Source organism: Procambarus clarkii, chromosome 66, assembly GCF_040958095.1.
Source record: "Procambarus clarkii isolate CNS0578487 chromosome 66, FALCON_Pclarkii_2.0, whole genome shotgun sequence".
Classification (NCBI taxonomy): Eukaryota; Metazoa; Arthropoda; class Malacostraca; order Decapoda; family Cambaridae; genus Procambarus; species Procambarus clarkii.
This window is the reverse complement of record NC_091215.1, coordinates 30,017,844-30,045,099: the sequence shown is the minus strand read 5'-3', so window position 1 is coordinate 30,045,099 and position 27,256 is coordinate 30,017,844. Positions and strand designations below refer to the sequence as shown.

The following is a 27,256-nucleotide window of genomic DNA, read 5'->3' as shown; positions in this document are numbered from 1 at the left end:
AGCAGCAGCAGTAGCAGCAAGAGCAGCAGCAAGAGCAGCAGTAGCAGCAGCAAGAGCAGTAGCAGCAGCAGTAGCAGCAAGAGCAGTAGCAGCAGCAGCAAGAGCAGCAGCAGTAGCAGCAAGAGCAGTAGCAGCAGCAGCAAGAGCAGCAGCAGTAGCAGCAAGAGCAGCAGCAGTAGCAGCAGCAGCAAGAGCAGCAGCAGCAGCAAGAGCAGCAACAGCAGCAAGAGCATATAGGTTATTAAGGCGTATGAACATCTGGGGCAAGATTCACGAAAGCACTTACGCAAACACTTACGAACCTGTACATCTTTCCTCAATCTTTGGCGGCTTTGTTTACAATTATTAAACAGTTAATGAGCTCCGAAGCGTCATGAGGCTGTTTATAACAATAACAACAGTTGATTGGCAAGTTTTCATGCTTGTAAACTGTTTAATAAATGTAACCAAAGTCGCTAAAGATTGAGGAAAGATGTACACGTTCGTAAGTGCTTGCGTAACTGCTTATATATATAACCCCTTGGAAGAATAACTTGGAACAACATCACCCATGGGACACAGATGGAAACTCAGTACCCAAATGAGCCACAGAGACATTAGAAGTAACTTTTTCAGTGTCAGAGTAGTTAGTAAATGGAATGCACTAGGCAGTGATGTGGTGGAGGCTGACTCCATACACAGTTTCAAAGGTAGATATGATAGAGCCCAGTAGGCTCAGGAATCTGTACACACCAGTTGATTGACAGTTGAGAGGCGGGACCAAAGAGCCAGAGCTCAACCCCCTGCAAGCACAACTAAGGGGAGTACCTGATTATCAAGTACCTGAGTGACACATAGGGCCTTATCATAAGCTTGATTGATGACCTTACAGGTGATTGATTGATGACGTGTAGTGGTGGTGGAGACAAGGAGAGTGTAGCAGACATGAGTGACCATTACATAATGGGTGTAGAGGGGGAAGGTGTATACATATACACTACTAGGTTCATAGTGTAATCCCCTTCCTCCCAAGGGATTTATCTTATCACAGAACGTATAGCCACTGATAAGAAAAGACAGTGGAAACCCTAGTTCCTCAATCAGAGGCTCATCTGAAACCACCCAGTCAGGGATTTAACAATCCCCCCCTAATCCCCCCCCCCTCCCTTCAAATCCCCCATCTCCATTCAGTCAAGGGTTCAACACCCTTGTCAAGGGATTGTATTGGTTTTGATTTATAAGGGGATTGTAAGGGTCCTATTCAGTCCTTTGACTTATACAAAGGATTGTAAAGGTCTATACAAGATTTGATTTACTTCTCGGCTCGGGAATGAACACTCACTAGCCAACCAGGGGGTTCAACAACCAATTGTCAACCAGGGGGTTCAACAACCAATTGTCAACCAGGGGGTTCAACAACCAATTGTCAACCAGGGGGTTCAACAACCAATTGTCAACCAGGGGGTTCAACAACCAATTGTCAACCAGGGGGTTCAACAACCAATTGTCAACCAGGGGGTTCAACAACCAATTGTCAACCAGGGGTTCAACAACCAATTGTCAACCAGGGGTTCAACAACCAATTGTCAACCAGGGGTTCAACAACCAATTGTCAACCAGGGGGTTCAACAACCAATTGTCAACCAGGGGGTTCAACAACCAATTGTCAACCAGGGGGTTCAACAACCAATTGTCAACCAGGGGTTCAACAACCAATTGTCAACCAGGGGGTTCAACAACCAATTGTCAACCAGGGGGTTCAACAACCAATTGTCAACCAGGGGTTCAACAACCAATTGTCAACCAGGGGGTTCAACAACCAATTGTCAACCAGGGGTTCAACAACCAATTGTCAACCAGGGGTTCAACAACCAATTGTCAACCAGGGGGTTCAACAACCAATTGTCAACCAGGGGTTCAACAACCAATTGTCAACCAGGGGGTTCAACAAGCAATTGTCAACCAGGGGTTCAACAACCAATTGTCAACCAGGGGTTCAACAACCAATTGTCAACCAGGGGGGTTCAACAACCAATTGTCAACCAGGGGTTCAACAACTGTCAGGTTCGTATCCTGCCCGGGGAGGATTGACTGGGCGCCAAGCCATAACTGCAGCCTCTGTTCACCCAGCAGTGAATGGGGGTACCTGGTTGTTAAACCATTTAGCGGGTCGTCTGTACATGGGAGCTGTACATGGGAGCTGTACATGGGAGCTGTACATGGGAGCTGTACATGGGAGCTGTACATGGGAGCTGTACATGGGAGCTGTACATGGGAGCTGTACATGGGAGCAGGTTCAGACGGAGAATAGACAAGAGAGTGAGAAGCGTTTGGTCATGGAAGTAGTAATCCTCTTGGATTACTACTAAGGTCATCGATCAAGAGCCAAGGTCATCAACCAAGAGCCAAGGTCATCAATCAAGAGCCAAGGTCATCAATCAAGAGCCAAGGTCATCAATCAAGAGCCAAGGTCATCAATCAAGAGCCAAGGTCACCAATCAAGAGCCAAGGTCATCGATCAAGCACCAGGTACCTACTCAATCTAACGATACCAATCTGTCTTAATACTAGTCAAATGCCCTATATCCCTCAAGTTATTAATACTACAATTATCATTTTATATTCATATTAACTGATTTATCATCATTCTTATTATTACTGTTTCAATATCATTCAAATGCTCATGGAAAGTGTTTGAATGGCTGAGGAAAACATGTGTGCAGAGGCGCGCGTGACTCCACGTGGTGGGCCAGAGATCAGCTGTTGTTTACAAACAAACTCCACGTGGATGCCAAATTTCGTGAACGTGGAGGTGAAAACGGATTTAATTCATTCAGTAACTGATTGTACATTGGTTATAATGGGTGAAGAGTTGTAACTTTAAAAGAGTATTTGGCAGCTTTCCAGCCTATTATATGGACAAGTTTCAGTTTTTTTTTACTGGTAACGTGTAATATATATATTACTGAAACTTTTCACTTTATTTTAGTGATACCTTTCAGTTTATTTTTATTGTTTTTTCACCTTATTTTAACAGGCATTTTTATTGGCTGCTTTCAGCTTATTTTATTAAAATGTCTCGGCTAATTTTAATGATAGTTTTGAGGTTATTTGAAACACAGCTGTAAGGCTCTCAGTTGCCAACTCTTGAAGAGTCATAATTAAATTACACTTCTTAGTCACGTTAAACGAAAAACAATTTAAGGAATTTGTAATTTACTTAAATTAAATTTGCTATTAAATGTGTAATTTCAGGAATATATATATATATATATATATATATATATATATATATATATATATATATATATATATATATATATATATATATATATGTCGTACCTAATAGCCAGAACGCACTTCTCAGCCAACTATTCAAGGCCCGATTTGCCTAATAAGCCAAGTTTTCATGAATTAATGTTTTTTCGTCTACCTAACCTACCTAACCTAACCTAACCTAGCTTTTTTTGGCTACCTAACCTAACCTTACCTATATATATAGGTTAGGTTAGGTTAGGTAGGGTTGGTTAGGTTCGGTCATATATCTACGTTAATTTTAACTCCAATAAAAAAAAATTGACCTCATACATAGAGAAAAGGTAGCTTTATCATTTCATAAGAAAAAAATTATAGTAAATATATTAATTCAGGAAAACTTGGCTTATTAGGCAAATCGGGCCTTGAATAGTAGGCTGAGAAGTGAGTTCTGGCTACTAGGTACGACATATATATATATATATATATATATATATGTCGTACCTAATAGCCAGAACGCACTTCTCAGCCTACTATGCAAGGCCCGATTTGCCTAATAAGCCAAGTTTTCTTGAATTATTTGTTTTTCGACTACCTAACCTACCTAACCTAACCTAACCTAACTTTTTCGGCTACCTAACCTAACCTAACCTATAAAGATAGGTTAGGTTAGGTTAGGTAGGGTTGGTTAGGTTCGGTCATATATCTACGTTAATTTTAACTCCAATAAAACAAAATTGACCTCATACATAATGAAATGGGTAGCTTTATCATTTCATAAGGAAAAAATTAGAGAAAATATATTAATTCAGGAAAACTTGGCTTACTAGGCAAATCGGGCCTTGCATAGTAGGCTCAGAAGTGCTTTCTGGCTACTAGGTACGACATATATATATATATATATGACAATGTCAGACCACGGAGGAAAATTGAAACAGGAAATTTCCTTAAGTACTTTCGTATATTAAATACATCTTCAGAAGGTGAAGGACCTTCTGAAGATGTATTTAATATACGAAAGTACTTAAGGAAATTTCCTGTTTCAATTTTCCTCCGTGGTCTGACATTGTCACATTCTTAATCACGTGTTTATTTTCGTGATATACACACACACACATATATATATATATATATATATATATATATATATATATATATATATATATATATATATATATATATATATATATATATATATATATGTGTGAATTTTCGTATCATTTTCCTTGTGGATAATTACGCATAACTGAATCCACACACACACACACACACACACACACACACACACACACACACACACACACACACATAAATATTAAAGAATAACTAGATAATGTCTCAATTACTTGATCATTAAACAGTTGTACGCAAAACGACTCAATGGGTGGAAGTAAAAGCGAACTAAACGCAGGCTGACTGTCCCCAAGGTATCGTGACAGGAACGGAGAACATGACAGCTGTCACAGGCATGCCAGGGTGACGCGTGACAGGGTACAGATGAATATGACAGTGCCAAGAGGTATATGACACGTCAGCAAGGGAGTAGAGAGAGAGAGTGTGACAAACGCGTCCTGGTCTAATGACCTCACAACTCTATAAACCTCTCAGATATAACGACCCCAAACTGCCAATAGCTTCGTCCTCTCTCACATTTCCGGCTCAACTCGGGTGCTATCTGAAGGTATTCCATGCCACACAAGCGTAAAAGGGAATCGATTCTGGTCGCCAAATAATGGCATCCTGTGCGGTACGACACGTTTGGCTTGCCATCTGGCATCGCCACAAGGATTGCTCTATACACATTGCGATCTCTTAGTCCACGAAATACGAGAAAATGAATTCTATTCTCCATATTAAAAATAAAAACTTACTTCAGACAGCAGTACAAAAACTAACATTCTAGCCTTAAAAAAATTTTCGTTAGTATTTAATGAGAATTAATTTTAGAAGCGGGAAGGTTTCCTGGGCAAGGCCGCCAAGCACTCGTCACGGGACGCTTTTTGTAGTGTTAGAGTATATTGTATAGTATATTAGAGTATATTGTAGAGTATATTTTGTGGTGTATAAAGTATATTGTGGCTGGTTCTGGCCTGGTGGTGGCACTTACCTATCCGTGACAGGAGATAGGTCTAGCTTCTTATCCCCCGGTCGAGCCGGTGGAGGCCGAGCGGACAGCACGCTGGACTTGTGATCCTGTGGTCCTGGGTTCGATCCCAGGCGCCGGCGAGAAACAATGGGCAGAGTTTCTTTCACCCTATGCCCCTGTTACCTAGCAGTAAAATAGGTACCTGGATGTTAGTCAGCTGTCACGGGCTGCTTCCTGGGGGTGGAGGCCTGGTCGAGGACCGGGCCACGAGCCACTAAAAAGCCCCGAAATCATCTCAAGATAACCGCCTACTAGTCTTCTTGTACCTATTGCGTTACTGTTTAACTATTCCGACGTTTGCAATCGCTTTATTACCTCTCGTGTTGCTGAGGATATCCTCATAATACACCCAGAGTGTGTTGGTGCTCTCTACTGATCACTTGGCCCTCTATGACTAACCATCCTGTGTGATGAGGAAGCTTCAGCAGCACATATAGGGCACGCCAATAATCTAAGCGTAAGCAGGCGATGAGTCACAATAACGTGGCTGAAGTATGTTGACCAGACCACACACTAGAAATTGAAGGAACGACGACGTTTCGGTCCGTCCTGGACCATTCTCAAGTCGATTGTGATGAGGAGGTAGGGACAGGCAATAAATAGGCAGGCAATTTATTGCCTGTCCCTACCTCCTCATCACAATCGACTTGAGAATGGTCCAGGACGGACCGAAACGTCGTCGTTCCTTCAATTTCTAGTGTGTGGTCTGGTCATCTAAGCGTAATTAAACACACACTTTCCAGCAACACAGGAAACACCAATTTCCAATTTTCCTGTCAAGCAGCGGCAGTGGTAACCAACAAGGTGTTCCAAGCGTACAACACTGTCCATTTCCTTGTCACTGCCCAACCGCTTCTACACACACATACAGTCCCACACAGCAATGACAGACAGACGTCACCTTGGTCGATCATCAGAGATGATCTTAACCCCACGGTCATTTTCAACGGCTTAGATGTCACACACAATAATTTTCCATCACAGCATACATGCTGACTATGCTGTGCCGCACACATGCAGACAGCCTACAGCATGACAGTTGATGCATTACCAGCCGACACAACCTGCAATTTAAGGAGCAGCAGTAACAAAAGCAGCAGCAGCATCAGAGCAGCAGTAACACAATCAGCGGTAACAGAAGCAGCAGCATCAGAAGCAGCAGCAGAAAGGAAGCAACAGCAGCAGAACCAGCATTATCAGAAGCAGCAAAAACAGGAGCAGCATCAGAAGCAGCAGCACCAGAATCAGCAGCACCAAGAGCAGCAGAAACAGAAACAGAAGTATCAGAAGCAGCAGCATCAGAAGCAGCAGCATCAGAAGCAGCAGCAACAAAAACAGCAGCATCAGAAGCAGCAGCAACAAAAACAGCAGAAACAGTGGCAGCAGCATCAGAAGCAGCAGCAACAGAATCAGCAGCATCAGAAGCAGCAGCAACCGAAGCAGCAGCAACAGAAGCAGCAGCATCAAAAGCAGCAGCATCAGAAGCAGCAGCAACAAAAACAGCAGAAACAGTAGCAGCAGCATCAGAAGCAGCAGCAACAGAATCAGCAACATCAGAAGCAGCAGCATCAGAAGCAGCAGCAACAGAAGCAGCAGCAACAGAAGCAGCAGTATCAGAAGCTGCAGTATCAGAAGCAGCAGCAACAGAAGCAGCAGTATCAGAAGCAGCAGTATCAGAAGCAGCAGCAACAGAAGCAGCAGCAACAGAAGCAGCAGCAACAGAAGCAGCAGCATCAGAAGCAGCAGCATCAGAAGCAGCAGCAACAGAAGCAGCAGCTACAGAAGCAGCAGCTACAGAAGCAGCAGCTACAGAAGCACCAGCTACAGAAGCAGCAGCAGTAGAAGCAGCAGCAACAGAAACAGCAGCAGCAACAGAAACAGCAGTAACAAACACAGCAGAAACAGTACCAGCAGCATCAGAAGCAGCAGCATCAGAAGCAGAAGCGTCAGAAGCAGCAGCATCAAAAGCAGCAGCATCAGAAGCAGCAGCAAAAGAAGCAGCAGTATCAGAAGCAGCAGCAACAAACGCAGCAGCATCAGAAGCAGCAGCAACAGAAGCAGCAGCAACAGAAGCAGCAGCAACAAACGCAGCAGCATCAGAAGCAGCAGTATCAGAAGCAGCAGCAACAGAAGCAGCAGCAACAGAAGCAGCAGTAACAGAAGCAGCAGGAACAGAAGCAGCAGCATCAGAAGCAGCAGCAACAGAAGCAGCAGCATCAGAAGCAGCAGCAACAGAAGCAGCAGTATCAGAAGCAGCAGCAACAGAAGCAGCAGCTACAGAAGCAGCAGCATCAGAAGCAGCAGCAACAGAAGCAGCAGTATCAGAAGCAGCAGCAACAGAAGCAGCAGTATCAGAAGCAGCAGCAACAGAAGCAGCAGCAACAGAAGCAGCAGCAACAGAAGCAGCAGCTACAGAAGCAGCAGCATCAGAAGCAGCAGCAACAGAAGCAGCAGCGTGAGAAGCAGGAGCTACAGAAGCAGCAGCAACAGAAGCAGCAGTATCAGAAGCAGCAGCTACAGAAGCAGCAGTATCAGAAGCAGCAGCTACAGAAGCAGCAGCTACACAAGCAGCACTATCAGAAGCAGCAGCAACAGAAACAGCAGCTGCAACAGAAGCAGCAGCAACAGAAGCAGCAGTATCAAAAGCAGCAGCATCAGAAGCAGCAGCGACAGAAGTAGCAGAAACAGAAGCAGCAGTATCAGAAGCGGCAGCATCAGAAGCAGCAGTATCAGAAGCAGCAGCAACAGAAGCAGCAGTAACAGAAGCAGCAGTATCAGAAGCAGCAGCAACAGAAGCAGCAGTAACAGAAGCAGCAGTATCAGAAGCAGCAGCATCAGTATCAGAAGCAGCAGCAACAGAAGCAGCAGAAACAGAAGTAGCAGTATCAGAAGCAGCAGCAACAGAAGCAGCAGAAACAGAAGCAGCAATATCAGAAGCAGCAGTATCAGAAGCAGCAGCTACAGAAGAAGCAGCTATAGAAGCAACAGCTACAAAAGCAACAGCTACAGAAGCAGCAGTAACAGAAGCAGCAGTAACAGAAGCAACAGCTATAGAAGCAGAAGCTACCGAAGAAGCAGCTACAGAAGCAATAGCAACAGAAGTAGCAGCAACAGAAACAGCAGTAACAGAAGCAGCAGCAACAGAAGCAGCAGCAACAGAAGCAGCAGCTACAGAAGCAGCAGCTACAGAATCAGCAGCAACAGAAGCAGCAGCAACAGAAGCAGGAGCTACAGAAGCAGCACCAACAAAAGCAGCAGCTACAGAAGCAGCAGCTACAGAAGCAGCAGCTACAGAAGCAGCAGCAACAGAAGCAGCAGATACAGAAGCAGCAGCAACAGAAGCAACAGCAACAGAAGCAGCAGCAACAGAAGCAGCAGTATCAGAAGCAGCAGCTACAGAAGCAGCAGTATCAGAAGCAGCAGCTACAGAAGCAGCGATATAGAAGCAGCACCTAAAGAAGCAGCAGCTACAGAAGCAGCAGCTATAGAAGCAGCAGCTACAGAAGCAGCAGCTACAGAAGGAGCAGCAACAGAAGCAGCAGCAACAGAAGCAGCAGCTACAGAAGCAGCAGAAACCGAAGCAGCAGCAACAGAATCAGCAGCTACAGAAGCAGCAGCTACAGAAGCAGCAGCTACAGAAGCAGCAGCTACAGAAGCAGCAGCAACAGAAACAGCAGTATCAGAAACAGCAGCTACAGAAGCAGCAGCTATAGAAGCAGCAGCAACAGAAGCAGCAGCTACAGAAGCAGCAGCTACAGAAGCAGCAGCTACAGAAGTAGCAGCTACAGAAGCAGCAGCTACAGAAACAACAGCTACAGAAGCAGCAGCTATAGAAGCAGCAGCTACAGAAGCAGCAGCTACAGAAGCAGCAGCATCAGAAGCAGCAGGAACAGAAGCAGCAGCATCAGAAGCAGCAGCAACAGAAGCAGCAGAAACAGAAGCAGCAGCATCAGAAGCAGCAGCAACAGAAGCAGCAGCAACAGAAGCAGCAGTATCAGAAGCAGCAGCATCAGAAGCAGCAGAAACAGAAGCAGCAGCATCAGAAGCAGCAGCAACAGAAGCAGAAGCAACAGAAGCAGCAGCAACAGAAGCAGCAGTATCAGAAGCAGCAGTATCAGAAGCAGCAGCAACAGAAGCAGCAGCAACAGAAGCAGCAGCTACAGAAGCAGCAGCTACAGAAGCAGCAGCTACAGAAGCAGCAGCTACAGAAGCAGCAGCAGTAGAAGCAGCAGCAACAGAAACAGCAGCAGCAACAGAAGCAGCAGTAACAAACACAGCAGAAACAGTAGCAGCAGCATCAGAAGCAGAAGCGTCAGAAGCAGCAGAAGCAGCAGCAGCAGAAGCAGCAGCATCAGAAGCAGCAGCATCAAAAGCAGCAGCATCAGAAGCAGCAGCAAAGGAAGCAGCAGCAACAGACGCAGCAGCATCAGAAGCAGCAGTATCAGAAGCAGCAGCAACAGAAGCAGCAGCATCAGAAGCAGCAGCATCAAAAGCAGCAGCATCAGAAGCAGCAGTATCAGAAGCAGCAGCAACAGAAGCAGCAGCATCAGAAGCAGCAGCAACAGACGCAGCAGCATCAGAAGCAGCAGTATCAGAAGCAGCAGCAACAGAAGCAGCAGCAACAGAAGCAGCAGTAACAGAAGCCGCAGCAACAGAAGCAGCAGCATCAGAAGCAGCAGCAACAGAAGCAGCAGCATCAGAAGCAGCAGCAACAGAAGCAGCAGCATCAGAAGCAGCAGCAACAGAAGCAGCAGTATCAGAAGCAGCAGCAACAGAAGCAGCAGTATCAGAAGCAGCAGCAACAGAAGCAGCAGCATCAGAAGCAGCAGCAACAGAAGCAGCAGCTACAGAAGCAGCAGCATCAGAAGCAGCAGCGTGAGAAGCAGGAGCTACAGAAGCAGCAGCAACAGAAGCAGCAGTATCAGAAGCAGCAGCTACAGAAGCAGCAGTATCAGAAGCAGCAGCTACAGAAGCAGCAGTATCAGAAGCAGCAGCAACAGAAGCAGCCGCTGCAACAGAAGCAGCAGCAACAGAAGCAGCAGCAACCGAAGCAGCAGTATCAAAAGCAGCAGCAACAGAAGCAGCCGCTGCAACAGAAGCAGCAGCAACAGAAGTAGCAGAAACAGAAGCAGCAGTATCAGAAGCAGCAGCATCAGAAGCAGCAGTATCAGAAGCAGCAGCAACAGAAGCAGCAGTAACAGAAGCAGCAGTATCAGAAGCAGCAGCAACAGAAGCAGCAGTAACAGAAGCAGCAGTATCAGAAGCAGCAGCATCAGTATCAGAAGCAGCAGCAACAGAAGCATCAGAAACAGAAGTAGCAGTATCAGAAGCAGCAGCAACAGAAGCAGCAGAAACAGAAGCAGCAATATCAGAAGCAGCAGCTACAGAAGAAGCAGCTATAGAAGCAGCAGCTACAGAAGCAACAGCTACAGAAGCAGCAGTAACAGAAGCAGCAGTAACAGAAGCAGCAGCTATAGAAGCAGAAACTACCGAAGAAGCAGCTACAGAAGCAGTAGCAACAGAAGTAGCAGCAACAGAAACAGCAGTAACAGAAGCAGCAGCAACAGAAGCAGCAGCAACAGATGCTGCAGCTACAGAAGCAGCAGCTACAGAAGCAGCAGCAACAGAAGCAGCAGAACAGAAGCAGCAGTAACAGAAGCAGGAGCTACAGAAGCAGCAGCAACAAAAGCAGCAGCTACAGAAGCAGCAGTAACAGAAGCAGCAGCTACAGAAGCAGCAGCTACAGAAGCAGCAGCAGCAGAACAGAAGCAACAGCTACAGAAGCAGCAGTAACAGAAGCAGCAGTAACAGAAGCAACAGCTATAGAAGCAGAAACTACCGAAGAAGCAGCTACAGAAGCAGTAGCAACAGAAGTAGCAGCAACAGAAACAGCAGTAACAGAAGCAGCAGCAACAGAAGCAGCAGCAACAGAAGCAGCAGCTACAGAAGCAGCAGCTACAGAAGCAGCAGCAGCAGAACAGAAGCAGCAGTAACAGAAGCAGGAGCTACAGAAGCAGCAGCAACAAAAGCAGCAGCAACAGAAGCAGCAGCTACAGAAGCAGCAGCAACAGAAGCAGCAGCTACAGAAGCAGCAGCAACAGCAACAGAAGCAGCAGCAACAGAAGCAGCAGTATCAGAAGCAGCAGCTACAGAAGCAGCGATACAGAAGCAGCAGCTATAGAAGCAGCAGCTATAGAAGCAGCAGCTACAGAAGCAGCAGCTATAGAAGCAGCAGCAACAGAAGCAGCAGCTACAGAAGGAGCAGCAACAGAAGCAGCAGCAACAGAAGCAGCAGCTACAGAAGCAGCAGAAACAGAATCAGCAGCAACAGAATCAGCAGCTACAGAAGCAGCGATATAGAAGCAGCAGCTACAGAAGCAGCAGCTACAGAAGCAGCAGCAACAGAAACAGCAGTATCAGAAGCAGCAGCTACAGAAGCAGCAGCTATAGAAGCAGCAGCAACAGAAGCAGCAGCTACAGAAGCAGCAGCTACAGAAGCAGCAGCTATAGAAGCAGCAGCAACAGAAGCAGCAGCTACAGAAGCAGCAGCTACAGAAGCAGCAGCTACAGAAGCAGCAGCTACAGAAGCAGCAGCAACAGAAGCAGCAGCTACAGAAGCAGCAGCTACAGAAACAACAGCTACAGAAGCAGCAGCTATAGAAGCAGCAGCTATAGAAGCAGCAGCTACAGAAGCAGCAGCAACAGAAGCAGCAGCAACAGAAGCTGCAGCTACAGAAGCAGCAGCTACAGAAGCAGCAGCTACAGAAGCAGCAGCTACAGAAGCAGCAGCAACAGAAGCAGCAGCTACAGAAGCAGCAGTATCAGAAGGAGCAGGAACAGAAGCAGCAGCAACAGAAGCAGCAGCTACAGAAGCAGCAGCAACAGAAGCAGCAGCTACAGAAGCAGCAGCAACAGAAGCAGCAGTATCAGAAGGAGCAGCAACAGAAGCAGCAGCTACAGAAGCAGCAGCTACAGAAGCAGCAGCAACAGAAGCAGCAGCTACAGAAGCAGCAGTATCAGAAGCAGCAGTATCAGAAGCAGCAGCAACAGAAGCAGCAGCTACAGAAGCAGCAGCAACAGAAGCAGCAGCTACAGAAGCAGCAGCAACAGAAGCAGCAGTATCAGAAGGAGCAGCAACAGAAGCAGCAGCTACAGAAGCAGCAGCAACAGAAGCAGCAGCTACAGAAGCACCAGTAACAGAAGCAGCAGTATCAGAAGCAGCAGCAACAGAAGCAGCAGCTACAGAAGCAGCAGCAACAGAAGCAGCAGTATCAGAAGCAGCAGTATCAGAAGGAGCAGGAACAGAAGCAGCAGGAACAGAAGCAGCAGTATCAGAAGCAGCAGCAACAGAAGCAGCAGCTACAGAAGCAGCAGTAACAGAAGCAACAGTGTCAGAAGCAGCAGCAACAGAAGCAGCAGCAACAGAAGCAGCAACAACAGAAGCAGCAACTACAGACGACGCAGCATCAGAAGAAGCAGCTACAGAAGAAACAGTATCAGAAGCAGCAGCATCAGAAGCAGCAGCTACAGAGGCAGCAGTATCAGAAGCAGCAGCAACAGAAGCAGCATCATCAGAAGCAGCAGCAACAGAAGCAGCAACATCAGAAGCAGCAGCAACAGAAGCAGCAACATCAGAAGCAGCAGCAACAGAAGCAGCAACATCAGACGCAGCAGCATCAGAAGCAGCAGTAACAGAAGCAGCAACATTAGAAGCAGCAGCAACAGACGCTATCAGGAACAGAATCAGCAGCAGCATCAGAAGCAGCAGCAACATCAGAAGCAGCAGCAACAGAAGCAGCAGGAACAGAAGCAGCAGCATCAGAAGCAGCAGCTACAGAGGCAGCAGTATCAGAAGCAGCAGCAACAGAAGCAGCAGGAACAGAAGCAGCAGCATCAGAAGCAGCAGCTACAGAAGCAGCAGCTACAGAAGCAGTAGCAACAGAAGCAGCAGTATCAGAAGCAGAAGCAACAGAGGCAGCAGTATCAGAAGCAGCAGCAAAAGAAGCATCAGCTACAGAAGCAGCAGCAACAGAAGCAGCAGTATCAGAAGCTGCAGCAACAAAAGCAGCAGTTACAGAAGCAGCAGCAACAGAAGCAGCAGCATCAGAAGCAGCAGCTACAGAAGCAGCAGCAACAGAAGCAGCAGCAGCAGAAGCAGCAGCAACAGAAGGAGCAGCATCAGAAGCAGCAGCTACAGAAGCAGCAGCATCAGAAGCAGCAGCAACAGAAGCAGCAGCAACAGAAGCAGCAGCATCAGAAGCAGCAGATACAGAAGCAGCAGCAACAAAAGCAGCAGCAACAGAAGGAGCAGCATCAGAAGCAGCAGCAACAGAAGCAGCAACATCAGAAGCAGCAGCAACAGAAGCAGCAGGAACAGAAGCAGCAGCATCAGAAGCAGCAGCAACAGAAGCTGCAACATCAGAAGCAGCAGGAACAGAAGCAGCAGCATCAGAAGCAGCAGCTACAGAGGCAGCAGTATCAGAAACAGCAGCAACAGAAGCAGCAACATCAGAAGCAGCAGCAACAGAAGCAGCAACAACAGAAGCAGCAGGAACAGAAGCAGCAGCATCAGAAGCAGCAGCTACAGAGGCAGCAGTATCAGAAGCAGCAGCAACAGAAGCAGCAACATCAGAAGCAGCAGCAACAGAAGCAGCAACATCAGAAGCAGCAGCAACAGAAGCAGCAGGAACAGAAGCAGCAGCATCAGAAGCAGCAGCTACAGAAGCAGCAGCTACAGAAGCAGTAGCAACAGAAGCAGCAGCAACAGAAGCAGCAGCAACAGAAGCAGCAGTATCAGAAGCAGCAGCATCAGAAGCAGTAGCAACAGAAGCAGCAGCAACAGAAGCAGCAGCAACAGAAGCAGCAGTATCAGAAGCAGCAGCATCAGAAGCAGCAGCAACAGAGGCAGCAGCTACAGAAGCAGTAGCAACAGAAGCAGCAGCAACAGAAGCAGCAGCAACAGAAGCAGCAGTATCAGAAGCAGCAGCATCAGAAGCAGCAGCAACAGAGGCAGCAGCTACAGAAGCAGCAGCAACAGAAGCAGCAGTATCAGAAGCTGCAGCAACAAAAGCAGCAGCTACAGAAGCAGCAGCAACAGAAGCAGCAGCATCAGAAGCAGCAGCTACAGAAGCAGCAGCAACAGAAGCAGCAGCTACAGAAGCAGCAGCATCAGAAGCAGCAGCAACAGAAGCAGCAGCATCAGAAGCAGCAGCGACAGAAGCAGCAGCTACAGAAGCAGCAGCATCATGAGCAGCAGCTACAGAAGCAGCAGCAACAGAAGCAGCAGCATCAGAAGCAGCAGCGACAGAAGCAGCAGCATCAGAAGCAGCAGCAACAGAAGCAGCAGCAACAGAAGCAGCAGCATCAGAGGCAGCAGTATCAGACGCAGCAGCATCAGAAGCAGCAGCATCAGAAGCAGCAGCATCAGACGCAGCAGCATCAGAAGCAGCAGCGACAGAAGCAGCAGCATCAGAAGCAGCAGCATCAGACGCAACAGCATCAGAAGCAGCAGCATCAGACGCAACAGCATCAGACGCAACAGCATCAGAAGCAGGAGCGACAGAAGCAGCAGCATCAGAAGCAGCAGTATCAGACGCAGCAGCATCAGACGCAGCAGCATCAGAAGCAGCAGCATCAGACGCAGCAGCATCAGACGCAGCAGCATCAGACACAGCAGCATCAGAAGCAGCAGCAACAGAAGCAGCAGCATCAGAAGCAGCAGCATCAGACGCAGCAGCATCAGACGCAGCAGCATCAGAAGCAGCAGCAACAGAAGCAGCAGCATCAGAAGCAGCAGCTACAGAAGCAGCAGCAGCAGAAGCAGCAGCAACAGAAGCAGCAGCTACAGAAGCAGCAGCATCAGAAGCAGCGGCAGCAACAGAAGCAGCAGCATCAGACGCAGCAGCATCAGACGCAGCAGCATCAGAAGCAGCAGCAACAGAAGCAGCAGCATCAGACGCAGCAGCTACTGAAGCAGCAGCTACTGAAGCAGCAGCAACAGAAGCAGCAGCATCAGAAGCAGCAGCATCAGAAGCAGCAGCAACAGAAGCAGCAGCATCAGAAGCAGCAGCAACAGAAGTAGCAGCATCAGAAGCAGCAGCATCAGAAGCAGCAGCAACAGAAGCAGCAGCATCAGAAGCAGCAGCATCAGAAGCAGCAGCAACAGAAGCAGCAGCAACAGAAGCAGCAGCATCAGAAGCAGCAGCATCAGAAGCAGCAGCATCAGAAGCAGCAGTATCAGAAGCAGCAGCAACAGAAGCAGCAGCAACAGAAGCAGCAGCATCAGAAGCAGCAGCATCAGAAGCAGCAGCAACAGAAGCAGCAGCATCAGAAGCAGCATCAGAAGCAGCAGCAACAGAAGCAGCAGCAACAGAAGCAGCAGCAACAGAAGCAGCAGCATCAGAAGCAGCAGCATCAGAAGCAGCAGCATCAGAAGCAGCAGCAACAGAAGCAGCAGCATCAGAAGCAGCAGCATCAGAAGCAGCAGCATCAGAAGCAGTAGCATCAGAAGCAGCAGCATCAGAAGCAGCAGCATCAGAAGCAGCAGCATCAGAAGCAGCAGCAACAGAAGCAGCGGCATCAGACGCAGCAGCTACTGAAGCAGCAGCAACAGAAGCAGCAGCATCAGAAGCAGCAGCATCAGAAGCAGCAGCATCAGAAGCAGCAGTACCAGAAGCAGCAGCAACAGAAGCAGCAGCATCAGAAGCAGCAGCAACAGAAGCAGCAGCAACAGAAGCAGCAGAATCAGAAGCAGCAGCATCAGAAGCAGCAGCTACAGAAGCAGCAGCAACAGAAGCAGCAGCAACAGAAGCAGCAGCATCAGAAGCAACAGCAACAGAAGCAGCAGCATCAGAAGCAGCAGCTACAGAAGCAGCAGCAACAGAAGCAGCAGCAACAGAAGCAGCAGCAACAGAAGCAGCAGTATCAGAAGCAGCAGCATCAGAAGCAGCAGCATCAGAAGCAGCAGCATCAGAAGCAGCAGCATCAGAAGCAGCAGCATCAGAAGCAGCAGCTACAGAAGCAGCAGCATCAGAAACAGCAGCATCAGAAGCAGCAGAATCAGAAGCAGCAGCAACAGAAGCAGCAGCAACAGAAGCAGCAGCATCAGAAGCAGCAGCAACAGAAGCAGCAGAATCAGAAGCAGCAGCATCAGAAGCAGCAGCTACAGAAGCAGCAGCAACAGAAGCAGCAGCAACAGAAGCAGCAGCAACAGAAGGAGCAGCATCAGTAGCAGCAGCATCAGAAGCAGCAGAATCATAAGCAGCTACAGAAGCAGCAGCAATAGAAGCAGCAGCAACAGAAGCAGCAGCAACAGAAGTAGCAGCATCAGAAGCAGCAGCAACAGAAGCAGCAGCAACAGAAGCAGCAGCAACAGAAGCAGCAGCATCAGAAGCAGCAGCATCAGTAGCAGCAGCATCAGAAGCAGCAGCATCAGTAGCAGCAGCATCAGTAGCAGCAGCATCAGAAGCAGCAGCATCAGAAGCAGCAGCATCAGAAGCAGCAGCATCAGAAGCAGCAGCAGGTAGTACTGTAGTTAACAGAGTCCTCAAATTAGTTGTAAACGAATCAAATCTTCGAAGAAAACTGTCTTGTAAATGATGACCTGATCGGTATAAACAATCCAACCACTTGGATTGGTCGTAACACAACGATGGGCATGCCTCTAGCTGGCCCGCGTTCAATCCCCAAAGGTCCAAGTGGTGTGTTGATATTTGGATCAGTGTGACAATTTTTTCTAAAGAGCAGAGCTCTTGAAAGGCGATGGTGTTTGAAGCGTTTTAAACTACAGCATTTCTGAATGCTGTTGACTCCTGTTAACAGCTTTCAACAGGGTCTGAAATGAGAGAAACCTACGCTATTGTAGGTAGTGTAGACCCAACAACATCTATACCACCCACAACAGTTGTGTGATCCAGTCCACACAACACATTATAACCTGTACATCAATGGGCTCCAAAAGGGAAGGTTGACCCCGCTGGGTAAAGTCCTAATAGGTATATTAAGGGGACAATTCCGTCTACCTAAATGCAGACGAGGAGTCACAATAACGTGGCTGAAATATGTTGACCAAACCACACACTAGAAAGTGAAGCAACGACGACTACTAATCAGTCGGTAGTAAGTATACACTTGTCACAGCTGCTCAAGAACGCCCCCAAGTACATATATTATATATATATATATATATATATATATATATATATATATATATATATATATATATATATATATATATATATATATATATATATATATATATATATATATATATATGTATCAGGTAGATCAGGTAAATATACAGGGAAATAAATAGCTACGTATGTATTAGCAGATATGTACATATGTGTATAGGTAGATATGTAAATAGATATCTACCTATATACTCGCAGGAAACAAGAAGATAGCAAAAATATAAGAGAGAAACAGAAAGCAGGTGTCAGTAGACAGAGAGAGAAGCCAGTAGACAGAGAATGAACCCAGTAGACAGAGAATGAAGCCAGTAGACAGAGAATGAACCCAGTAGACAGAGAGAGAAGCCAGTAGACAGAGAATGAACCCAGTAGACAGAGAGAGAAGCCAGTAGACAGAGAAGCCAGTAGACAGAGAAGCCAGTAGACAGAGAAGCCAGTAGACAGAGAAGCCAGTAGACAGAGAATGAACCCAGTAGACAGAGAATGAAGCCAGTAGACAGAGAATGAACCCAGTAGACAGAGAGAGAAGCCAGTAGACAGAGAATGAACCCAGTAGACAGAGAGAGAAGCCAGTAGACAGAGAAGCCAGTAGACAGAGAAGCCAGTAGACAGAGAAGCCAGTAGACAGAGAATGAACCCAGTAGACAGAGAATGAACCCAGTAGACAGAGAATGAAGCCAGTAGACAGAGAATGAACCCAGTAGACAGAGAATGAAGCCAGTAGACAGAGAATGGAGCCAGTAGACAGAGAATGAAGCCAGTAGACAGAGAATGAAGCCAGTAGACAGAGAATGAAGCCAGTAGAGAGAGAATGGAGCCAGTAGACAGAGAATGGAGCCAGTAGACAGAGAATGAAGCCAGTAGACAGAGAATGGAGCCAGTAGACAGAGAATGAACCCAGTAGATAGAGAATGAACTCAGTAGATAGAGAATGAACCCAGTAGACAGAGAGAGAGAAGCCAGTAGAGAGAGAATGAACCCAGTAGACAGAGAATGAACCCAGTAGACAGAGAAGCCAGTAGACAGAGAATGAACCCAGTAGACAGAGAATGAACCCAGTAGACAGAGAATGAACCCAGTAGACAGAGAATGAACCCAGTAGACAGACAGAGAAGCCAGTTATGCTAAACCCACCCCGTCTACACCCTCCCGTCACTCCTCTGATCGATCTAACCAAAACTCGTGTTGTGGCGACCAACAGCGATACTCAACTATCAATTATTCATTTTAATGCCGAGTGGCTGCCTTTCGTTGTCACATCTACGGCTGTTGTGGAACTGGAGCCCCGTCGGTAGTCAGTCCTGGAGCTGTGAGGTTTAGAGCACCGCGATAACGACGGAATTGCGGTCTAATGAGCACTAACCTCGACAGCTGAAGGGGGTCATCCTGCAGAGTTGGACTCGAGTCGAAACGGGACAGTAAACGGTTAGGGGGTTGGGGCTCAGGAGCTGAGACTCGTTTCCACAAATACCTGACTCCTAGCCACACACGTGACTATCATGCAGCGTCTGGTTCCCAGAAGCCCGACAAGATTGTGGAGGAGGAGCTATTGCAAGGCCACACATCTGCACCACACACACCTGTGTCCTCACACCTGCATCTCCTCTACATACCTGTTCATCATTCCTGTATTGCACACCTGTAAGTTCCTACACGCACAATCAGCAGGGAATGAAACCAACATGTAATTATGTAGTTGTTATTCCTTATCACTCGCGCTACGAGGCTGCGTTTCCTGGTACCTCTGCAAGAATGTATACCATTTAATAAACAGAACCTCTACTGAAACAACCACTATGATCTTATTCATGTATATATAAATATATAAATACGCACATTGTCACTGGAGAACAGCCTCCATAGGCACCCTATGGCGGCTATTTCCTTGAAATTGACCGTTGAGTTTGAAAATGCAACCGTTGAGTTTAAAAATGCAACCGTTGAGTTTAAAAATGCAACCGTTGAGTTTGAAAATTAAACCGTTGAGTTTGAAAATGCAACCGTTGAGTTTGAAAATGCAACAGTTGAGTTTGAAAATTCCACCGTTGAGACATAGCCCCTCTATACAACGGAGGGAGCAAATCATTGGCAAAGAATTATAGACCAGTTCCACTAATGTCCCCACATAATAAAAGTATTTGAGAGAGTGATCAGGAGTCAGGTCACTAGTTTCATGGAGACCAATGACCTCCACAACCCAGGCCAACATGGATTTAGAGCGGGAAGATCATGACTCTCACAGCTACTTGACCATTACGACAAAATCACTGAGGCGCTAGAAGAAAAACAGAATGCAGATGTGATATACACGGACTTCGCAAAGGCATTCGACAAATGTGACCATGGCGTGATAGCACACAAAATGAGGTCAATGGGAATAACTGGTAAAGTAGGAAGCTGGATACTCGGTTTTCTGTCGAACGGAACACAAAGAGTAACAGTCAACCATATAAAATCGAGTCTAAGCGCAGTTAAAAGCTCTGTACCTTAGGGTACAGTCCTTGCACCACCGCTTTTCCTTATGCTCATCTCGGGTATAGATAAAAATACAAGTCACAGCTTCGTATTATCCTTTGCAGATGACACAAAAATCAGCATGAAAATTACCTCTGCTGAAGAGATTGAAAAACTACAAGCAGATATTAATACGGTTTTCGACTGGGCAGAAAAGAATAACATGATGTTTAACAGTGATAAATTCCAGGTACTCAGATACGATAAAAATGAGGACCTTAAACATAATACAGAGTACAAAACACAATCAGATTTGCCCATAGTAGGAAAACAACATGTAAAGGATTTGGGAATAATGATGTATGACGACCTAACGTTTAGGGAGCATAACCAAGCAAATATTGCGTCAGCCAGAAAAATGATAGGATGGATTACGAGAACTTTCAAATCCAGGGATCCCATCACAATGGTTGTACTCTTCAAATCACTTGTGTTGCCTCTTCTTGAGTACTGCTCAGTAATCACTTCCCCCTTCAGAGCAGGAGAGATTGCGGAAATAGACGGGGTTCAGAGAACATATACGGCATACATAGACGCGATAAAGCACCTCAATTATTGGGATCGTCTCAAAGCTCTCCAAATGTACTCACTAGAAAGGAGACGAGAGAGATATCAAATAATATATACATGGAAAATACTGGAGGGCCAGGCACCAAATCTACACATTAAAATAACAACGTACTGGAGTGAACGATATGGAAGAAAATGTAGAATAGAACCAGTGAAGAGCAGAGGAGCCATAGGCACAATCAGAGAACACTGTATAAACATCAGAGGTCCGCGGTTGTTCAACGTCCTCCCAGCGAGCATAAGAAATATTGTCGAGCAACCGTGGACATCTTCAAGAGAAAACTAGATCTTGACCAAACAACACACTAGAAAGTGAAGGGACGATGACGTTTTGGTCCGTCCTGGACCATTTTGTGTGACTAAAAATGCAACCGTTGAGTTTAAAAAATACAACCGTTGTGTTTGAAAAAAATGTAGCCGTCGAGTTTGAAAAATGCAACCGTCGAGTTTGAAAAAATTAAACCGTTGAGGTTGAAATTTACCACCGTTAGTATGGCCTCTTGCGGCCGAGAAGAACAACTTAACTGTTAACGGGGGGGGGGGGGGGGCGCGAACGGTCTCCTGGCGACGAGTTTGAAAATGCGTCGACGGTTAGCGGGAAGAGCGCTGCTCCAGGTGGGCTTAGAGACGCGCGAACTTCGAACTACGTTATACACCTCTCTTTGCGCCGCCTGAAGCCACTATAATATTTCGAGAACTCTGATAAACATTTAGAACACCCGAGACAAAATGGAGTTTACAGTAGTTAATTTGTCTATTATGCAGGCAGAGCGACATGTCTATGGGGTCATCCAGTAAGGTTAGGAGACTTGAAAGCGAGCCTACAGCTATATAGGCTTAGGCTCAGCAACAAGTATCTCTCAGGAAATTTACACCGCCTGTTGACCCAGACCTGACCAAATATAAACTCAACAGAACAGAGTTTACTAGCTGAATTAATTTGGGGGTTCAGTTCCTGAGCCCATTATGTGCATCTATAATCTTTTCCATTGCAGCTCAAAGGATGGGAATGGGGTCCACTACCACTCACAGGATAGTTATGGGGTCCACTACCACTCACAGGATGGGGTATGGGGTCCACTACCACTCAAAGGATAGGTATGGGGTCCACTACCACTCACAGGATGGGAATGGGGTCCACTACCACTCACAGGATGGGGTATGGGGTCCACTACCACTCAGAGGATGGGGTATGGGGTCCACTACCACTCAGAGGATGGGGTATGGGGTCCACTACCACTCACAGGATAGTTATGGGGTCCACTACCACTCACAGGATGGGTATGGGGTCCACTACCACTCACAGGATAGTTATGGGGTCCACTACCACTCACAGGATGGGTATGGGGTCCACTACCACTCACAGGATAGTTATGGGGTCCACTACCACTCACAGGATAGGTATGGGGTCCACTACCACTCACAGGATGGGTATGGGGTCCACTACCACTCACAGGATAGTTATGGGGTCCACTACCACTCACAGGATGGGTATGGGGTCCACTACCACTCACAGGATAGTTATGGGGTCCACTACCACTCACAGGATAGGTATGGGGTCCACTACCACTCACAGGATGGGTATGGGGTCCACTACCACTCACAGGATAGTTATGGGGTCCACTACCACTCACAGGATAGGTATGGGGTCCACTACCACTCACAGGATAGTTATGGGGTCCACTACCACTCACAGGATGGGTATGGGGTCCACTACCACTCACAGGATGGGGTATGGGGTCCACTACCACTCACAGGATGGGTATGGGGTCCACTACCACTCACAGGATGGGGTATGGGGTCCACTACCACTCACAGGATGGGGTATGGGGTCCACTACCACTCACAGGATGGGTATGGGGTCCACTACCACTCACAGGATGGGTATGGGGTCCACTACCACTCACAGGATGGGTATGGGGTCCACTACCACTCACAGGATGGGTATGGGGTCCACTACCACTCAGAGGATGGGTATGGGGTCCACTACCACTCACAGGATGGGTATGGGGTCCACTACCACTCACAGGATGGGTATGGGGTCCACTACCACTCACAGGATGGGTATGGGGTCCACTACCACTCAGAGGATGGGGTATGGGGTCCACTACCACTCACAGGATAGTTATGGGGTCCACTACCACTCACAGGATGGGGTATGGGGTCCACTACCACTCAGAGGATGGGGTATGGGGTCCACTACCACTCAGAGGATGGGGTATGGGGTCCACTACCACTCACAGGATAGTTATGGGGTCCACTACCACTCACAGGATGGGTATGGGGTCCACTACCACTCACAGGATGGGTATGGGGTCCACTACCACTCACAGGATGGGTATGGGGTCCACTACCACTCACAGGATGGGTATGGGGTCCACTACCACTCACAGGATGGGTATGGGGTCCACTACCACTCACAGGATGGGTACGTGAGGTGAAATTCGAGAGTGGACAAGCTGCCTTCAAAATCTCTTAGGTGTTCCAAGTACATCTTAACTTCTCCCACTGTTAACCAAGCAATTACTAACACCAATCTTGGCACCTCTTTCTGCTTCCTTACTTCACTACTTCCTTAACTTTCTTTCTTACTTCCTTCCTTTCAATTTCCTCCAGTAACTCTTTTGTCATATCTATTTAATTACTCTGTAAAAAAAAAAATCATTTTCTGCTGGGTGATTCCTTAGATCCTTGAGATCACGCAAGTTAAAGGTTCGAAACCTATTTTTTTTTAACTATCAGGAATCCCCGATGGATTACCAAATCACCACCAACAGACCGAATTGGGTTGTTAACTGCTTAGTTTCACCCCCACATGTTTGTAGACACAACAAATGATAGAAAATCACAAGAATTGTATCATTATTATTTAAAAGAAAACAACAGAAAAAAAAGAAAACACAAATACACAAACTATCTTGAGGTTATCTTGAGATGATTTCGGGGCTTTAGTGTCCCCGCGGCCCGGTCCTAGACCAGGCCTCCACCCCCAGGAAGCAGCCCGTGACAGCTGACTTAACTCCCAGGTACCTATTTACTGCTAGGTAACAGGGGCATTCAGGGTGAAAGAAACTTTGCCCATTTGTTTCTGCCTCGTGCGGGAATCGAACCCGCGCCACAGAATTACGAGTCCTGCGCGCTATCCACCAGGCTACGAGGCCCCTCAACTAACTAGCTTCAACTAACGAAATTTTTTTTAGGCTATTCTTATCCAATCAAAAATTGGTAACAAAATCAAATCGTAGCAAAAATTCGATTTAATTTCACAGGTATATAGATTATACTGATAGACAGATATATAGATATACTGCTCGGTATAGATGTCTATACCGAGCAGTTATTTGGTTCCATAACCCCACCACCACCTCCCCCATTTTAGGGGTGATAGAAACCCCCATTATTTGGAATCCACAACCCCCCTCCCTTTCCCCTCATTATGGGAAATAGATACCAACCGGTTCAGAACCCCCGAACCCCTACCCCCTCTCTGGGGTAGACATTGTCACCCAGTCTTATGGCTGGGAGGACATTTTGGTTCACTGTAGAGAGAGAGAGAGAGAGAGAGAGAGAGACAGAGAGAGAGAGAGAGAGAGAGAGAGAGAGAGAGAGAGAGAGAGAGAGAGAGAGAGAGAGAGAGAGAGAGAGAGAGAGAGAGAGAGAGAGAGAGAGAGACAGAGAGAGAGAGAGAGAGAGAGAGAGAGAGAGAGAGAGAGAGAGAGAGAGAGAGAGAGAGACAGAGAGAGAGAGAGAGAGAGAGAGAGAGAGAGAGAGAGAGAGAGAGAGAGAGAGAGAGAGAGAGAGAGAGAGAGAGAGAGAGAGAGAGAGAGAGATGGGTAATAGGAGTAAGATAAAAAACAATAAGAATAGGCCCAATAATAGGTTAAAGTATCTGTATAAAATAGGATAAGGAGGAAATATATGAAAAGAAAGAAATAAGGGTAAAAAAAATATATAAATGAAGAAGAGAAGGAATAAGGATGTATAGGAATTAAACAAACTGGAGAAGCGGGCAGATGACAAAGAGACTGAAGTGACATAGAAACAAAGCGATAGCAACTTGAGACAAAGAAAAGCAAGAGGGCCCTTGAGACATAAGTCAAGCCACGTTTCTTAAGAAGTTAAGTTAAGAGACCTTTTCTTCCCCCGACTTTGACTACGGTCCAGGGCGGACCGAACGACACCAATGCTTTCATATTTCTGGGTTGATTCTGTTAGTTAGGGGAGGGGAGAGAAGCCTAGTCAGGGACCGGGCCGTGGGGACGTTGAGCCCCGGAATCAACGCAAGGTAACGCAAGGTATATTATTACGAAAGCTTCTTCTTATGCATCCCAATATGATATTTGCGTTATTCTGAACGTTTATGCGTTGGTTTTGATTTTATTGGCTTGAAATCGCTACCATTAATGATTCCAAAATCATTTTAATGTTCACGCTATCTGAATTCTATCTGAATACAATGTCTATCTGAACACGGTTCAGATACACATTGTATCTATCTATCTGGTATCTACCTGAACACAGTTCAGATAGATACCAGGGGCCAGATTCACGAAAGCACTTACGCAAGCACTTACGAACGTGTACATCTTTCCTCAATCTTTGACGGCTTTGGTTACATTTATTAAACAGTTTACAAGCATGAAAACTTCCCATTCAACTGTTGTTATTGTTATAAACAGCCTCCTGGTGCTTCGGAGCTCATTAACTGTTTAATAATTGGAAACAAAGCCGCCAAAGATTGAGAAAAGATGGACAGGTTCGTAAGTGTTTGCGTAACTGCTTTCGTGAATCTGGCCCCCCTGGTAATTATATAATTTCCTAGGCCTAGAATCACGTATTTGTCAGTATTAGGCTGTAATTTATATACTAATATTGGCCATCATCAACACACAGAAATAAGAGTATGAGGCTTGGCCATGCCAAGGGCCATTGGTTCGAGCCCACCGCATTGCCGTAGTGGATTCCCCCCATTGCTAGTCAATTCTTAAACAAATTAAGGCAGTGTCTGGGATCCCGCCAAACACACACCGAAACTACGACGTTGGTACAACGTTCGAACAAGTTTTAACACCTCCTAACCAGTTATAACAACCAATATAGCACGTTGTAACAACGTTCTAATACGTCATAAACACGTTAAGCCAAAATGTAACAACTTTATTACAAGTTGTAACAGGCGGAAAATAGAGACAGTTTCGGTTTGTGTTTCCAGGGATGCTCCCGGACGCAGGTTCGAATCCTCGTCACGGCCCTTGTGGATTTGTTCATGTGATGCATCACTTTAGTGTGATCTCTGTGTGTAGTCAATTCTTGTTTGTAAATCTTATATACTACTCTTTGCAACCGCTATCCCATCCAAGATACAGATTCGATATCACGCTCCTCTACTTTACTAAAGAGTATCTTGTGAGGCGTAGTAACAAAGGTTTTGCTAACACCAAAATGTGTATATATAATGTTGCAAACCCCCCCCCCCCCTTGTCTGTTGCAATCCTTCACCCCCCTTCCCCGGGGAGCCGGTCGGCCGAGCGGACAGCACGTTGGACTTGTGATCCTATGGTCCTGGGTTCGATCCCAGGCGCCGGCGAGAAACAATGGGCAGAGTTTCTTTCACCCTATGCCCCTGTTACCTAGCAGTAAAATAGGTACCTGGGTGTTAATCAGCTGTCACGGGCTGCTTCCTGGGGGTGGAGGCCTGGTCGAAGACCGGGCCGCGGGGACACTAAAACCCCGAAATCATCTCAAGAAACCCCCCCCCCCCCTTTTGTCAACTTTTTGCAATTTACTGGAATAGACTGAGAATACATTTATTAAACTCTTCGGCTTCTTGGAGGTTATTGAAGGCTGCCTTGCAAGACGGCAGCGTTCATCTTGTCATCTCAAGATGGGAGATCTCATCTCAGGGAGCCGGTCGGCCGAGCGGATAGCACGCGGGACTTGTGATCCTGTGGTCCTGGGTTCGATCCCAGGCGCCGGCGAGAAACAATGGGCAGAGTTTCTTTCACCCTATGCCCCTGTTACCTAGCAGTAAATTAGGTACCTGGGTGTTAGTCAGCTGTCACGGGCTGCTTCCTGGGGGTGGAGGCCTGGTCGAAGACCGGGCCGCGGGGACACTAAAACCCCGAAATCATCTCAAGATAACCCCCCCCCCTTTTGTCAACTTTTTGCAATTTACTGGAATAGACTGAGAATACATTTATTAAACTCTTCGGCTTCTTGAAGGTTATTGGAGGCTGCCTTGCAAGACGGCAGCGTTCATCTTGTCATCTCTCGCCCTCTTCTTTTCCCTTCAGCGACACTACAATGCAGCGTTCTCTGCCTCTTACTGCATGATACAATCACAAGAGCGTGATGTATTTATGAGGAAATATTGTAGGGGCGGAGGATTATGGGGTGGTGGGGGGGGGGGGATTAGGGGGTTGGTGGGGGGGGATTAGGGGGTTGGTGGGGGGGATTAGGGGGTTGGTGGGGGGATTAGGGGGTTGGTGGGGGGGGGGGGATTAGCATACTTTTCCTCCTTTTCCTTTCCCACTCTAAGATACCTCTCATACCCCAGCTGTCCTCGTCCCACCACTGGTCGAGGCCACCACCAGCTGTCCTC

The 27,256-nt window shown here is 46.9% G+C and overlaps 1 protein-coding gene across 1 annotated transcript in view; it reads left to right on the top strand.

Annotated features, from left to right (window-relative positions):
- Window positions 1-6,412: 6,412 nt before the first annotated feature.
- The window catches only part of LOC138355309 (pneumococcal serine-rich repeat protein-like), a 48,635-nt gene continuing 27,791 nt past the window's right edge, over window positions 6,413-27,256 (top strand). Inside the window, exons 1-9 of the mRNA XM_069310185.1 lie at window positions 6,413-6,834; window positions 7,766-9,296; window positions 10,174-10,255; window positions 10,399-10,925; window positions 10,972-11,274; window positions 11,392-11,731; window positions 12,509-13,420; window positions 13,806-14,050; window positions 14,679-15,427. Coding sequence (XP_069166286.1) covers window positions 6,413-6,834; window positions 7,766-9,296; window positions 10,174-10,255; window positions 10,399-10,925; window positions 10,972-11,274; window positions 11,392-11,731; window positions 12,509-13,420; window positions 13,806-14,050; window positions 14,679-15,427 — 5,111 coding nt within the window. The remainder of the gene's footprint in view (window positions 6,835-7,765; window positions 9,297-10,173; window positions 10,256-10,398; window positions 10,926-10,971; window positions 11,275-11,391; window positions 11,732-12,508; window positions 13,421-13,805; window positions 14,051-14,678; window positions 15,428-27,256) is intronic.